This window comes from Neopelma chrysocephalum, unplaced genomic scaffold (genome assembly GCF_003984885.1).
Source record: "Neopelma chrysocephalum unplaced genomic scaffold, ASM398488v2 Primary Assembly neopelma1_67, whole genome shotgun sequence".
Classification (NCBI taxonomy): domain Eukaryota; kingdom Metazoa; phylum Chordata; class Aves; order Passeriformes; family Pipridae; genus Neopelma; species Neopelma chrysocephalum.
This window is the reverse complement of record NW_020897726.1, coordinates 1,843,635-1,858,893: the sequence shown is the minus strand read 5'-3', so window position 1 is coordinate 1,858,893 and position 15,259 is coordinate 1,843,635. Positions and strand designations below refer to the sequence as shown.

Genomic DNA, 15,259 nt, shown 5'->3' with positions numbered 1-15,259 from the left:
AGTTGAAATCGCCATGAAGTTTTTCTTAATTGGGCTGAATTTTGATTTCAGAAACATTCTTGCAAGTCATAAATATTAAAATAGAACAACTATCATGGCTCTCGCTTTCAAGAGAATTTCAAGGGGATTTGGACTGCTGTCTCTGTGATCTGTAAAAAATGTTATCTGTATAGTTCACTAAACTCAATAGAAAGCAAAAACTGACAAAACAAAATATCAGAGGAAACATGGAACATTTCACGGGCATTTTACCTCCTTTTCCTTTCTGTCCACAGCTTCTCGTTCAGCTTGCAGTTGTACTTCAAGAGGTAACTCTCCCTTTACTATGATGGTACCAAACTGTTTCCTTTCCTCTACCTTTAAATAGAAATTATATTAGTAATAGTCAGATAAAAAATACACTGTTTTGGTCTCAAGAAAATAAGAAAGTAGCAAATCCTTGATAAGTGTAGACCAAGCAATACCTTTTGCAGGTTGTCTGCACTGATGATTAAGGCTTGTTCCAGTTCTCTTATCCTGCATTCTAGCTTCTCAATTTCTTCATTTCGTTCTTGTATATCTCTCTGAAGTTGCTCCTTAGAGAGCAAAAGCTCACTGCATTTGTCTGTTTTTTCTTTGAGATGATTTGTTAACTGTTCAACCTGGTGACAATATGGCAAGAAGATTAATATATTGTACCACAATGGAAAGGTTTGGTAGCAATAGCAACACCACTCAGTTTTGACAGCAATAACAAAACTCCTACTCTTTAGGTGAAACAGAATATACAGTTAGAATACTGCAGTACTACATCCAACAAATACAAACAGCATTTTTAAAGAACTGATATGTTCTGTGCTACATTGCCTTCTCTCTAGAACTGACCTTGTCCTTCTGAAGCCTTCAGACTTTCTAGTCACTTAAAAGAAAGCAGCATGGCATCCTATGTAGCCCACTAAAAAGATGCCTTTAACGTCTATGGATGGAATGTCTTGACCCTAAGGTCAAGATGCTACTTGCCTCTTTGAGGAATGTAATTGTTACAAAAACTTGTGACAAAATTATTCAAAAGGAGGAGCTTATTAGTGACAAACAGAAATATCCTAAAACTCACTGGGTCTTTAGCACTGGAAGAGAATTGCTATACTTCAATCTCAAGAAACAGAAAGTTTTGCTTTCTTGCTGAGTTTCTTAAATGGGACCAAACAGATGTCACGGAAGATATAATTTTACTTTCTATGGGGGACAAAGCATCCAAATAAAGCATTCTGAATCTCAGTAGGTCAGATGTTTGCAGCTCAGAAACAACATATTAAAAGATTAAGTGAAGTAGCAGAGATAGGAGTATCTATCCATTTCTATATGTATTTCAGAAACTATTAATTGAAATTACAGATAAAAAAGAGGCATAACAAATCCATAGTATGATGCAAGAGTTAAGACCTGAGTTAAACTAAGCAATCGAGCAAGAGACATGGAAAGCAATCTTTGTCCCACTCAAGAAACTGATTTCAGTATTTACAATTAGGAAGTTATGATGTAGCCAAATGTAGAAGACTCAAAGCATTTCAACAGATAGGAGAGAAGAAGACCAGAATATAAAGCTGACAGGATGGTATTATTGACGTTATCCATCCATGAGTAACATCAAAGTCTGAAGTGACCTCAGAAAAGTCCTGAGAGAGAAATGGAAAAACAAAAATCAAGTCTAGAGCAGACTCTTTATGACAACCCTCCCCGGAATAAGTTGACAAAGCTGAAACAACAGTAAAAAAGAAACAAAGTTATCAACTGAAAACGCTCATATCATTCACGCAAAACAGAAGAGGATTTCAAAAACTGTGTAACTATGAAAAATAAAGCAGCTATCCCAGCAAAGCATGAGAAATAACGATAAAATGTATATTTATGAAATATTCCAAGGAACATCATGACATCAAAATATACCACATAGTAAGACTATGTGCCTCATTTGATAAAAAATAAACATAAATCTAATACAGTATTGAAAATCCTTGTCTATAATTTGTAATGTATCACATTCAACACCACCAAACTCTAAAATAGCTGCTACACATGTGGTGCTTGCAGACATTATCTATCTTTCTACCTACTAAAAAATTCTAATTAAAAAAATCTAATACTAATCTCAAAATTTTAATCACAGTTACAGCTTTCATTTTCCAGCATGCTTTAAGTTTCCATTGTAGCACATCTGCCAACTTACGAGTATACACATGCGTACATGTGCATATAAATCAGGATGATTTTTACATATAGATTCTGTACAGACAAATAGGACAATTTTCATTATGCTATCAAATTAGAATATTTTTTTTGTGAAAGAATTTTTTTTTTAAATGTGAGAATTTTAACCAGCAATTCACACGCTACCCATGGCCCAAACCATAAACAGACAAATAACAAAATAAACCCAAAATGAACATCCCAGATTCAGGAAAATTAACTGTGCTAGAGTCCACTCCATCTGTGGAATGGGTCAGCAGTGGAGGAGTGCGCACACACTTCGCAACAGAAGGAAATTGATGCAGAATTGCTCCATATGCTTTTTTAACACATACCCAGCTAATTCCAGAAGATTCATTGTTCACAGAGGCCAATGATAACCATGTCACATAGTACTGACTGAACACTTCATAAGATTTCTTACAAACCTTTGTATTAAAATATATTAAAACCCCCAGGGAAATACAGTCCTAAACCAGCAAATTCTAAGTAAATAAGTACTTTGACAACTTACATCTCACGTATATCAATTTATGTCCTATTCCTGTCTATGGCCCTAATCTATATCCTAGAATCACAGAATGGTGTGGGTCAGACGGGACCTTAAAAATCACCTAATTCCAACCCTAGTGTCATAGGCAGGGACACCTTCCACTATTTTATGCAATACTGAATACTAAATATTGCTAATATTTTAGAATTGAATTACAGCAACAGAACTACCTCAGTAAGAGGTTTGCTTTGATTATCACATTGCAACCTAGTAAGAGGCATTTTAATATTGAAAATCAAGCAAGAAAATCATGCAAAATGCATGCACTGATGAAAAAGCAAAACACAAGAAAATCCACATCAAAAAAAAGAAATTTAATTGACTAAGGTCATCAAACAAAATATGCAAAAGCATCAGAATACATAACATTTGTAACTGTTGCCACTTTTCTTGATTTTCCTTGATCTAAGAGCTTTCTGTGACTCCCTTGAGCTGCTGTTCTAAACATGTACAGTACAAATTTGTTTCAGTGCAAACAGACTTTCACTGGGGAGGTATGAGTGTACATAAAGAGTGTTACTACATCTCAGGTGCTAAACCTTGGTAACTCAATTCCCTCAGTGGTGTACCTGTGCTATAAACAGGATGTCAAAAAACAACATAACATGTAAAATTGCTAAAACAGTCCTGAACATTTCCACAGGCTTTCGAGAATAGTGGATTTTCTAAGTTAAGTTATATAAAAGAGCCTTTTTGAAGGCTACGAAAGTTACGAAGTTTCTGTATGACTAAAATCAAACAACCAACCAGCCTAAAAAAACTTCCAAAACACAGTTTCACCACTTTCCTCAACACCTTACCTTTCATTCTCAAGGGATTTACTTTCCTGGCTTGTAAATGGATGCAGAGTAGGTACACCATAAAATACCTTCATTATAACATCTTAACAGCTGTCAACTTGACATTTATATTCATTAAGTGCAAGTAATAAAATGTGTTACCTCTCTGGTTTGATGTTCATTGACAGGCTGACTCCTTTGTGGAATCTTAAGCTGTTGTTCCAGCTTCTGTATCTCTTGCTGGAATACATCTCTCTCATGCTCTCGGTCAACTGCTTGCTCCTGAAAGTTAAGAAATTATATGGATATATCACTTGATTTAAAAACTATGTAAATTAAGTAAATTATGTAAATTACTATTTCTTACTTCTGTTAATGTGAGGCTGGTAACAGTATGTCAGTACTTTTAAGACAGCAGAACCTATTGCAGCTACCATTAATAAAAACGTCTTTATCATTTGGGGCAATAACTTTCACATTTTTAATCAAAAAATTAGCACAACATAGACACATCAAGTAATACTTCACAAAAATGACAGGTTTGTTTCTTCTGTTCCAGGTACACTACACAAGCAATAAGTCAGCCTTTTATGATTTTCTTTCCTAATGTTTATTTTTGATAAATGTAGCATAAATAGAAATTCAGAATAGAAATTTACACTGTGTTAATATTGATGAGGAACCATCAGAAAAAATAAAGTGCTTGAATTTTGCATTTCAGTTTTACTTTTGACCAGTTTCAGTTGTTATATCCCAGTCTGACATTTGGGAAACACAACTTTATATAGAAAATAATGCACAATTGGTAATATGCAGTGAAGAATCATCTTTAAATGTCCCTTTATAACCCAGACAAACCTTATCAGATGCGTTAAAATAAACTAGCTGAATCTGATACAAAGAGGAATGCAAAAAATATATTGCAAAAATTCAGGAAACCAGAATAAAACCTCAGCCTTTACAAGCTGCAGATTTTAAAAACTCACCTGCTGTTTCAAGGAAACAGAATGCTGCTAGTACAAACAGCTACTCATCTCAGTAGCGTGTAACTCTCTGGTTCATGCTATTGATAATCCAAACCATAATGCATACATGACTATGGGACTTGTAACAGGAAGTTTTACTTCCAAACCTTGTCCAATTATGACAGGCTAGTTTCAGTGAGGAAAGTAATTTTGTAACTGTAGAGAGTGAAATAAAGCAAATTCATTTGTGCTAATTACTGCTTAGTAATTGACTATGCAGAGAAGGTGTCACAGGGTGTTATATTTATTACGTAAAAAATTATTCCACCCTACTGCTGTTAGCTAGAGCGCTAATTGAGAAGGCATGGAAACAGTAAGTTTTTTCCCCAACAGCAGCACCGACGCATAATAGAAATAAAATGGGAAAAGAAGGAGGGGGGAAAGACGGTCTTTGCTGAAAATGAGGCAGAGTCCAAAACAAAAGCGCAGAAATGGCCTGAGGCAGGAAGAATCTGGGTAAAAGAAAGGGAGCTGCTACTGTGAAAGGGGACAAGTACACATACAATATAACTGGCTGGAAGGTGCAGTGCAATATCTGGAGGTAGATTCTTGGATACTATGAAGGAAGACTATAAAAGAAACCTAAGAAAAATTATGCTTTTCATTTTCAAATACAAATTATACTGACTACTTCATTTAAAGAATCATAGAATAGTGTGGGTTGGAAGAGACCTTTAAAAGTCATCTAGTCCAACTCCCTGCAATGAACAGGGACATCTTAAACTAGATCAGGTTGCTTAGAGCCCCATCCAACCTGATCGTGAATACTTCCACGGGTGGGGCATCTGCCACTTCTCTGGGCAACCTGTTCCAGTGTTTCATATCCTTATTGTAAAAAATTTCCTCCTTATACCTAATCTAAATCTACCCTTAGTTTAAAACCATTACTCCTTGTCCTATCACAAAAGGTCCTGACAAAAAGTTTGTCCTCATCTTTCTTGTCCCCTTCAAGGATAGAAATGCCGCAATAAGGTCTCCCCAGAGCCTTCTCTTCTCCAGGCTGAACAATCCCAATTCCCTCAGTCTTTCATCTCATAGGAGAGGTGCTCCATCCTTCTGATCATTTCTGTGGCCATTCTGGACTTGTTCCAACAGGTCCATGTCCTTCCCGTGCTGAAGACCCCAAGAACTGAGTGCAGCACTGCAGGTGGGGTCTCACCAGAGCAGAACAGAGGACCAGAATCACCTCCCACGACCTGCTGGCCAGGACACAGTTGGTTCTTAGGGCTGCAAATGCACATTGCTGGATCATGTCCAGCCCTTCATTCACCAGCACCCCCAAGTCCTTCTTGGCAGGGCTGTTCTCAATCCCTTCATCCCCCAGCCTGTATTGATATTGGGGGTTGCCCTGACCCAGGTGCAGGACTTTGCATAGACTTTATACTAATTCTAACAGACTTTATTGAAAAACATGGAAATTCCACAAACTGTTTAAAAAATGAAGGTCACAAAAACATATGTTTCCTCGTTAATTTAGAAGATTCCCATTATTTTAAACACCCTATTAATTTATATTTACAAATACGGAGCTGTCCCAAGCAAGCACCTCAAAGTAACAGTCAACTTTTAATCGGTTAATTAAATTCTGGGGCTGGAACCTAACACACTGTTAGTATCATCTGGTTCTTTATGTTTGCTTGAAATATGGGAAAAAACAGCACTTCCCTCTGAACCAAACCTCAGTACAGGTGCCCACTCACCTTCATGAAACTAGCTTTTTGGCATACTTACATCTAGAAATTTTCTTGTTTTCTCAAGTTGCTTTTCCAAAGCCTGGTTTTGCTGCCTTAAGTCCATTAGTTCTGCATTTTTTTCTTGCTCTAGCTCTATGAAACGATTGACCTGTTCTTCCAAGTCTATTTCCAAGACTTTCACTTGCTTCTGAAGATCGTCATACTCTTTTTCAGCTTGACGTTGTACTTCAATTTTTTCTTTCATCAGCTTTTCTGTTTCCTCCAGCAATTCTGGGTATAATAGAAGCATCACACACTACTTTTAGATATGAATAGTAAGGATTGCTATGAAGCAAAACCACTCCCCAAGGTATCCATGCTGTAATCTGCAGGAGGATGTGAAACGGTTTGGGTTTTTACTATTTTTCTTTTTTTGAAAATGTATTTTCTTCTGAGAAAAAATGATGATAATGACTGAACCAAATTCGTGTTAAAATTACTATCCTTTAGTTAGCTTCAAAGGACTGTTACTAAAGTTGTATCAGATTACTTTCCTGTTTACATTTCATATCAATTAAAAGGTCTTTGTACAGCTGAAAAGAAAAGAAAATGCCTGGGTTCAAACCACAGCACAGGAGTTAACAACGAAGCACAGAAAACCCAACTCTCTTCTCATCCCCAGCATCAGTAAAATCAATCCACTCCCAGTCTTCATTATTTTAATGTGATACATATGAATAATTTGAGGGAAATATTGAAAGATTTAGCGAGGTTGCTGGGCAGACAGAGAGGGAAATTACTGACCTGTAACTGGAGCTTTGCAAAACCAGTGACTGCATGGATACCCAATTTTGAGTCCTCATGAGAAAGCTGGCAAGCATATACAGTAAAGCCCCAAACCACTTTATTAAGACTCTTAAGCCCAAGCCCACTGAAGTACCTATTAACTAACCGCACGAATCCCTTGAGGTAAAATCCAAACTGCACTTACTTTTGGAGAATCTTTAAAACAAGACTGATATTTAGACAGTAAATAAAATTTACTTTCACTATAGAAGAAAGATCCTTTAGGTACCATCATCTTACATCATATTTAACCAATTCTCATTTCTAGGTAAGCATTATATATCAATACAATAGAGTGTTTAGTTATCATAATTAATGACTCAGCTGTATTTGGAAATAAAAGAAATAAAAGGCTACAAAAATATCTCTCCAATACCATCTAAGTATCTGTAATTCATAGGTGAATAAGATGATGGTTATTGATGAATTTGCTAATTATGTTTAGAAATCATAAGAAATGTTGTTAGCGAAATGTAAAACCGAGTATGAAATACAACATCAAAGCTGCAGGCCAGTAAGAATTACAAGTAATGTCAGTAAGCCAAAAGCCCAATAATCCTGATTAACAAAGTGAGTACGTGTAAGTCTTCCACCCAATTACAGATTGGCCATGCAACATACAAACACACCTGCTTGGGAAGCTGCATCGATTGCAGCATCTACTAGGCCTAGGAGAATAGAGAGAGAGAAAACAAAAAACAGAAGCAAAGTAATTCACATGCCAGCTATAGTTTTCTTATGGCGTAACAATGTAAGAGAAAATGAAGCTGAAGATAGATGTGGCATTTAATGACAAAGTTGTTGAGATAACTTAGGGAATGTGGTAAGTTATTCTGGTATGCATGATATAAGTACCCACATATATTTATAGAATTGCTTATCCTTACTGCTGTTATACATGAAAATAACTTTAAAATATTTAGAAGTCTAAACCACACAACAAATAACTAAGCTGGAATCATAGACAAGGATCCTCTTTACTACAGAGTAGGAAGCAGCAGGTCACTCTTAAAATTCCATTGTTACACAAAGTAGATTGAATAAATTGCAAACACACGCTAAGATGTGCAATCTATAAAAATAGCAACATTGTAAATTGCCATAAACTTTTATAAATTAAATAAAATGGTAATTTCATCCCGCTATTTGCAATGTAAGCACTGCAATCCTTGAAAGATCAGTACTTCTCAAAACTCCAGTGTTCTAATCTTCCTCCCCTCTCAAACATAAAACATTAATTTCAGTTATTAGTTTAAGGAAGAATTAAAAGACACATTTACTTCATGAGGGTAAATGCTTTTTTTGAGTAAGCAGTTAGTTAGATTACATAGACATGGTATTTATCTGAAATTTTTAACATCAGGGCTGAAAGCTTTCATTACCAGTAGACAACAGGCTTTCTTTATCCTGCAACTGTTGTGCCATTTTTCCCCAGAAGAGGAATTTGTCAGAACACTTTGTCTTCTATGCCTAGAATAAATATGGCCGTAATATATAGTTCAATCATGTTCTGGTGGGTATGCTTGCTTGTCTGTCTTTAATTCCATTTGGAAAGTATTTAGATCAGTATTTTTATCCATAGGTGCTATTCCGTTTCCAGAGATAATATAAATAAAAGCAGATTTTCAGAGATAAAGAGCTTTTTCTAGCTTAAAGAACAATTACAATTTCTCAACACTTCTAAAAATTCAGTCATTTTTTGTTTAAATATCAAGAAAAGTTATCATGCGAACATTAGGCATCAGGTATGAAAATATCACATTTAGCCCTATCACATTTTTATTAAAGGGGGGGGAGAAACCTTCACCAAGATTACTTATTCTTTTATTTGAAAGTATAAGAAAATCTCATAGAAAGGTTGTGAGGAATACATACGTTGCTCTATTGGCCCCGCATCTGCTCTCATGGCGTCCTTCTGTCTGGAGAGTAACTCCTTTTCTTCCTGGACCTGCTGCTGCTCAGCCTCTAACTCCTGCAATTTGTTACCTGTACACAGCAGCTCTTGCTCAAGATGGTCAATTACATCTATTTTTTCCTGGAGCTGTTTTTCCAGAAATGCTTTCTCATCTGCATAACCATCAATGAGGCCTGTAGAATATCAATTTGGAGGCACATTTAATAGACAATCAAAATCAATTGAATATTTTTTTCTTGTTGAAGTCACTACTGTATTCTGACATGAATGCATGTGCATGTTAGACACTCAGCACCTGACAATTTCTAATCCTTCCTGTCCTTGCTATTCTTTCATGATGAACAAATTACAGGAAGGGTAGCACAACACCAAATACAGCTCTTAATATTTTCTCAGCACAAAACCTCTAGCGCAAACAGGAACTCCAAAGCCAGGGAAAAATACATGTGTAATAAACACAGAAGAAATAAGAAATTTAAACTAATTCAGTCGCCATTTTAGGTGGTTCATGACATTTGTCTGACCTCAAACAACAGTTCCTGTAAGATCATGGGTCTCCTGTAGGTGAAGTATAACATGCCTCCAACATCATAAGGCACCGAAACTGGCTATTAAGTGTCCATGCTTAGCACCTGAATCACTCCCAAAAGCCTTTCAACAGCTGACATCTAGGAAACAATTTAATTTCTTTACTACTAATGCACAACTTTTAAAGTAGTACAGAATTATTAATTATCTTTTTAATAGAGAATTATGGACATGACCCTGAGAATGCCTTGTATTCTTTTAAAATTTACTTCATAGTGAAGTAGTTTGTCTAGGAAACTGAGGGGTGCTCAGTGAATCATATTATGGTTGTAAGAAATAGCACCATCTTTGAATGATGCAGGAGTGAGCACAAAGCTAAAGATATGGAAAAATAATGGGAATTTCCTAATTTCATTGAGGGCTGTACAAACTAAACAGATCGTGTAATGGTATTGGCTTAAGATGATTCAGAAACATCTGACCACAGAACAAAAAAGCCATTTTTACTGAGTGACAGAAGGTACTAAACAGGTATGCCAGATTTCCACAGTAAGGTGTGTTCTGTCAATATTGGATACCAGTGGTTCCAAAAGATAGACAGGACATCAGTCACGCCATGTCTAAACTGTCTTAGTTGGACACACATGCCTATCTCATAGGTTTCTTCTTGTTAACCCCACAGAATCTAAGTAGCATTTTTTCAACATAAAACTGTTTTCAATATTAAAGTACTTTATCAGTATAAATCTATAGTCTTGAGTCAGTATTAAGATGGATTTTACCCTATCTTGAAAATATATGAAAACTAAAGATGTTTCCATTTGTTAACAATGTAGACCAATCTTTTTTTCCAGATTTGAATTCACAGAGAACACAGACACATAGAACATTGGATATTGAAAAAGAAAATACTGAACTAGAAACATCATTAACTGCATTTCAAAAATTTGAGACAATATAAACTCTAGTAATTATTCCCACCATATCAGCTGCTGCTCACAATGAGTACTTAACAGATTGGAAGTGAAAGGGCATTCCCAGGTTAAATGGGGCCCACACTTCCACCAAAAAGATATGAACAATGAAGAGGTAATCTGCTAAAATCACATGTTGCGGTATTTACTCCTGCCACATTTTTTTCTTTTTTTAAGTGATGTAATGCAAGTTGTCAGAGTTCAGTGAACAAATCTGCATTAGCTTTTCCATCACATCAAGTAAGTCATATCTGACACCACTAAAACACAAGAGGTTTGAAAATGTCTCAGCTACAGCAGTTTTAGTGATAAGAAAGAAATGATCAAAAATGACACATTTTATGTCAAGAGAAGACAGAGTACCATCAGATATAAAATGAACTAAGACATTGTTCTGCATACCTACCTAAGGAATTTGATAAAAGAATGTAGTTTGTCTTTTTCAGAGTATGCTCACAGCTCAGTTCAATGAGCGGAAGTTAAATAAAGAGAGTTCTATGACATCTTTGTTTTGTTATACCAACACCAACAAAAAAAAGGTGTCATTTAGAAGTGCATTAATTTCAAATGCACCTAACTTACAAGCTCAACTGTGCAATATATTTATCAAGGGCTAAAATAACATCTAATTCTGTCTCTTATGTTCTAGAACTGTTCATGAACCAAAATAACACAGCCATTCTGTCCTAATGTATTAGGCTTTTTTATTTTATTATTGAAGATTTTCAATAAATTGCAAATTTGCAAAATAAAATTTATATCAGGACAAAAATATTATCCTTCAAAGAGAGTAGCAACAGACATAAAGAAAAAGTAGTAATGCCTCTTTCAGATTTGAATCTACTCCCTCTGAAATTTTCATCCTCTCTGTTTTTGCTAAGGCTGTTGAAATGTTACAGCCAGTACTAGATGACACACAATGTTTGTGCTGTGTGAATTGACAGGCTGCTGACTGTCCTTCATATCACATTTTAGACACGTGGCTTAGAAACCTGCACTCCTTTTCAGCTTATGTGTGTCCCGGCTATTATTAGCATGTGAACTCACGTTGGATTATCTGTCTGTGTAAAAAAGAAGAGGTAGCCTCGCAGGATAGCATTCTCCAGGAGTAACATTTGGCTGTCAAACTTTATGCTCCCACTTTGAAACAGAGAAGTTTGCTGAGCTTCAAAACTAAGTAAAATATCTTTCTGCTTAGTACTACAAAGATCTTACCTATAAGGTAGGGTTTTTTCGCATCTTTTCCAGATGCTAATTATACATAATGGTAAAAATGCTGGGTGGATACAAAATATAGAGCTATCAAAACAATAAAGCTACTTCTATAGAATAAATTAAATATCTGACAGATTTGAATATATTTTTCAAATGTCAGAAAAAATTACTAAATTTCCCCTGTTGTAAGACCTTACGAATTTTAATTACTTCCTTAATGCAGTTGCAAATACACTTTTTAAAAGATCACTTTAAACAGTGCAAACTGAAACATATCACCACCCAATGATCACATTTAGAGTAAAGATTCTGTTTCAATGTCAACAGGCAGCAGGCACAAATTGAAATATGGGAAACTGCATTTCAACATACAAAAAAAAATTTTTTTTTCCTTTCCCCTCTTTGCCAGTGGTCAAACACTAGAAAAAGCACCCAGAGAGGTTATGGACATTCAAAATCTGAACAGACATAGTCCTGGTCAACCTGATATACCTGATCCTTCTTTAAGCGGGATCTCCAGAGGGGTCTTCCAGCTTCAACTATCTATGCCTCTAGGATTCTAAGTTGTTAATATTTAAGCTTGTCTGCATAGACATGTTATAACGAAATAAATTAATCTTGAGGATCCTAACACATATGCACTCTATTATTTTTAATAAGTCAGACAATAATAAGTGAGTCAAAGTTGAGAAACAGAATCACAGAGTGGTTGATGTTGGCAGGGAGCTCCAGAGGTCATGATGTCCAGAACTATTCAGAAGTCTGATAACATTCTAAAATTTGCAAAGAAATTGATCAAATTTGTAATTTCTTTACCCAATTAATAGGTAGGCGGGTGAAAAGTCCAACAACTCATCAAAAACGCTACTTACCTTCAGCTTTACTAAGTTCCAATGCCAACTGCTCTCTGGCTTTGGTTTCCTCATTAAGACGTTCTTGTAGCTCTTCCTGATACTTGATAAATTCTGTGGCCTCTTGTTGCTTTTTGAAGGACTCTCGCATGAGTTCTGTCTGAGTAATTTTAGCATGTTCAAGCTACCACAGGAAAAATATTACAGAAATTAGATAAACCAGATTTTCTGATAAGTAACTGTTCTATCATTCCTATTTAATTAACATTTGTTTTACAGTGTGATGATAAGTCTCACAAACTTCAATGGACATTCAATAATATCTTTATTGAACATCCATTTGCAAAGTACAATATGAAGACTGACAGTACAAAAGTCTAACCAAATAAGCTTTGTCAGTATAGTGAAATCCATGAGCCATCTGGCTAAATCCTTGCCTTTGTTCCGGTAATTCCCAATTTATGAGTTTACACTAGATTCACCTTTATGTACATATGAGTTTTGCACTAAATATGAGTCAGTTATCACCCACCATATAGTTAGAATGGCTAAAAAACATTGCATAAAACTGGTAGAAGCTTTACTATAAATTGACACAAACGGTGCTTCCTCTCTTTTTCTCCTTAACATGAGAATAAATTAGAACACCAGGACAATGTGAATTTTGAACATATCACACTTTTCAACCAACAAGGCAATAAAATAATGCTTCTTCCAATTGCGTCTGTCCACCTAGCAGAATTATTAAGGATTCTTTTATTATTCTCTTCCACTTGCCTGGTGGCTTAATATTTAACATTAACTAACACAGATGTAGCACAATCTCACTACGCCACTATCTGAAAGTACTGATAAACCAGGTCACATAAAATTGCATACTTACTATCCAGTTCAGACATACCCAAAGTGATAATTTCAAAACTGATTAAAATTAGAATTAAAAAAGCAAAATAATGTGTGAAGAAGGAACATTAATGTTAGAAGTTTTGATTACACTAAATGTTTTAAGATAACAGCAAACTGAAGTCAATTACCAAAATCTCTACTTCTCAACTGTTCCCATTTACAGTCTACATCCACCTTTTTGAGGGACACAAACAAAGTTGTCAAAGCTGAACTATACATTAGTTCTTTGTGTGGCTTGTATTCAAAATCAGGCAATTTGTTTTGAATGAGAACAATGCCAGAAAATAACACATTTCCTGTTTCTTCGTTGTTTTGGGCTTTTTTTACATTTTAATATTCTGGATGTTAGCAGATATTTGGAAGATAGTAGCATCTATAGTTTCTATAAAATATTCTGTGTCACAATTTCTTAAAAAATAAAAGCTTTCTCACTAACTACAGCTAAGTTCATGACTATGATGAGCTTGCTTTAAAACCTCAGAAAAATCTGTTAAGAAACATTTAATAGAACTCTGCACACAAAATTATCCACTTACATTTTGAAAAGAACGTTTGAATAATCAGTACATTCTCTTTTATAATACACTGAATTTAAATACTTGATTACTTTTCTACAACATTCCTTTTTAGATGGACACCACTAACGTGTTCATGTTAATTATTTATTCTGACAGGAGTTAAAGAAAGGTCTAAACAGTAGAGCTGACTATCTGCACTGGTTTGACATATTTTTAAAAGTCACAGAGTATTCTTACTTTATCCTTACATTGAAGTACTTAATGAAAGACCCATCTTGGATAAAAGAGAAACGTATGATAGGTTTACTGTACATAGACAATCATAAAAGGGGCTTACTGAAATGCGTGAAATAATTGAATTACAGTCAGAATAAAAATTATTCTCCAGCTCTTTTCAGTAATGACTACTCAAGGTATTATTAAAAATATCGCAGGGTAAAACCAAAAGGAAGTACAAACACAAACATGATTTCTTTAGATCAACAATTTCTCCATTGGATCCCTGGAAGCAATTAGCCAGCTTGTGCTGGTTACTGTTACTAGTCAGTGCACCAAAGCTATAAAGGAACAACTTTAACTGACTGCAGTCCCTCCTGCAACATAAATTATTCTTAGTGAGAAAAATGTAATCTAATAAGTAAGTAACATTGAAATGATTAAAAACGAGATCTCAAATCTCTTGAATTTAACATATTTCTGTGTCTGCTAGATTTCTTTCATTAGAAATCATCAGAGAATTGTAGAATTAAATCTTTTTCAGTGCCCATTACAAACTGACTAGGGAAAGAACATGACAGGAATACATAGGAACTTTAATGATAGAGACAAGTTTATATAATTTTTCACTGCTTTCTCTTCTATTTAAGCTTGTGTAAAAATATAATTTCTTTTAAAAACTTTTATACTTACTGAATAGGGAGGTGTAGGCAACGAGATTTTAGAGACAACTTTCAAAATGTGTCCATTTTTTTTGTGACTGAAGTGAAAAATTGAAGTATTTACAACTACAGAATTATTCTCATCCAAGTGTTCAGTAAAAGGAAAAGGATATGGTAAAGGCACACGAGATTCAACCTCATATGTATCTTCTTCTTGGCCTTCAGTCCACAAACCACTAAACAGATTAGATGCCCAGTAGGTGCGGTAAGAATCCATTTCAAAAAATATTGCTCTTGTTGTCTTCTCAACTGTCACGCAGGTATTTCACACTAGCTAGGCTGGCTTTAGAAACTTCTCACAGGAATTTATAA

The 15,259-nt window shown here is 35.1% G+C and overlaps 1 protein-coding gene across 7 annotated transcripts in view; it reads right to left on the bottom strand.

Annotated features, from left to right (window-relative positions):
* The window catches only part of AKAP9 (A-kinase anchoring protein 9), a 115,301-nt gene that overhangs the window by 24,556 nt on the left and 75,486 nt on the right, over positions 1-15,259 (bottom strand). For 5 of the 7 annotated variants that reach the window (XM_027684816.1, XM_027684819.1, XM_027684817.1 and 2 more), the window contains 7 exons: positions 12,607-12,769; positions 8,978-9,190; positions 7,732-7,770; positions 6,315-6,547; positions 3,721-3,840; positions 465-641; positions 253-357 (listed from right to left, as the gene is read on the bottom strand). In XM_027684816.1, the coding sequence (XP_027540617.1) occupies positions 253-357; positions 465-641; positions 3,721-3,840; positions 6,315-6,547; positions 7,732-7,770; positions 8,978-9,190; positions 12,607-12,769 (1,050 nt within the window). The remainder of the gene's footprint in view (positions 1-252; positions 358-464; positions 642-3,720; positions 3,841-6,314; positions 6,548-7,731; positions 7,771-8,977; positions 9,191-12,606; positions 12,770-15,259) is intronic. The other 2 variants (XM_027684818.1, XM_027684820.1) reach the window with 1 other exon arrangement.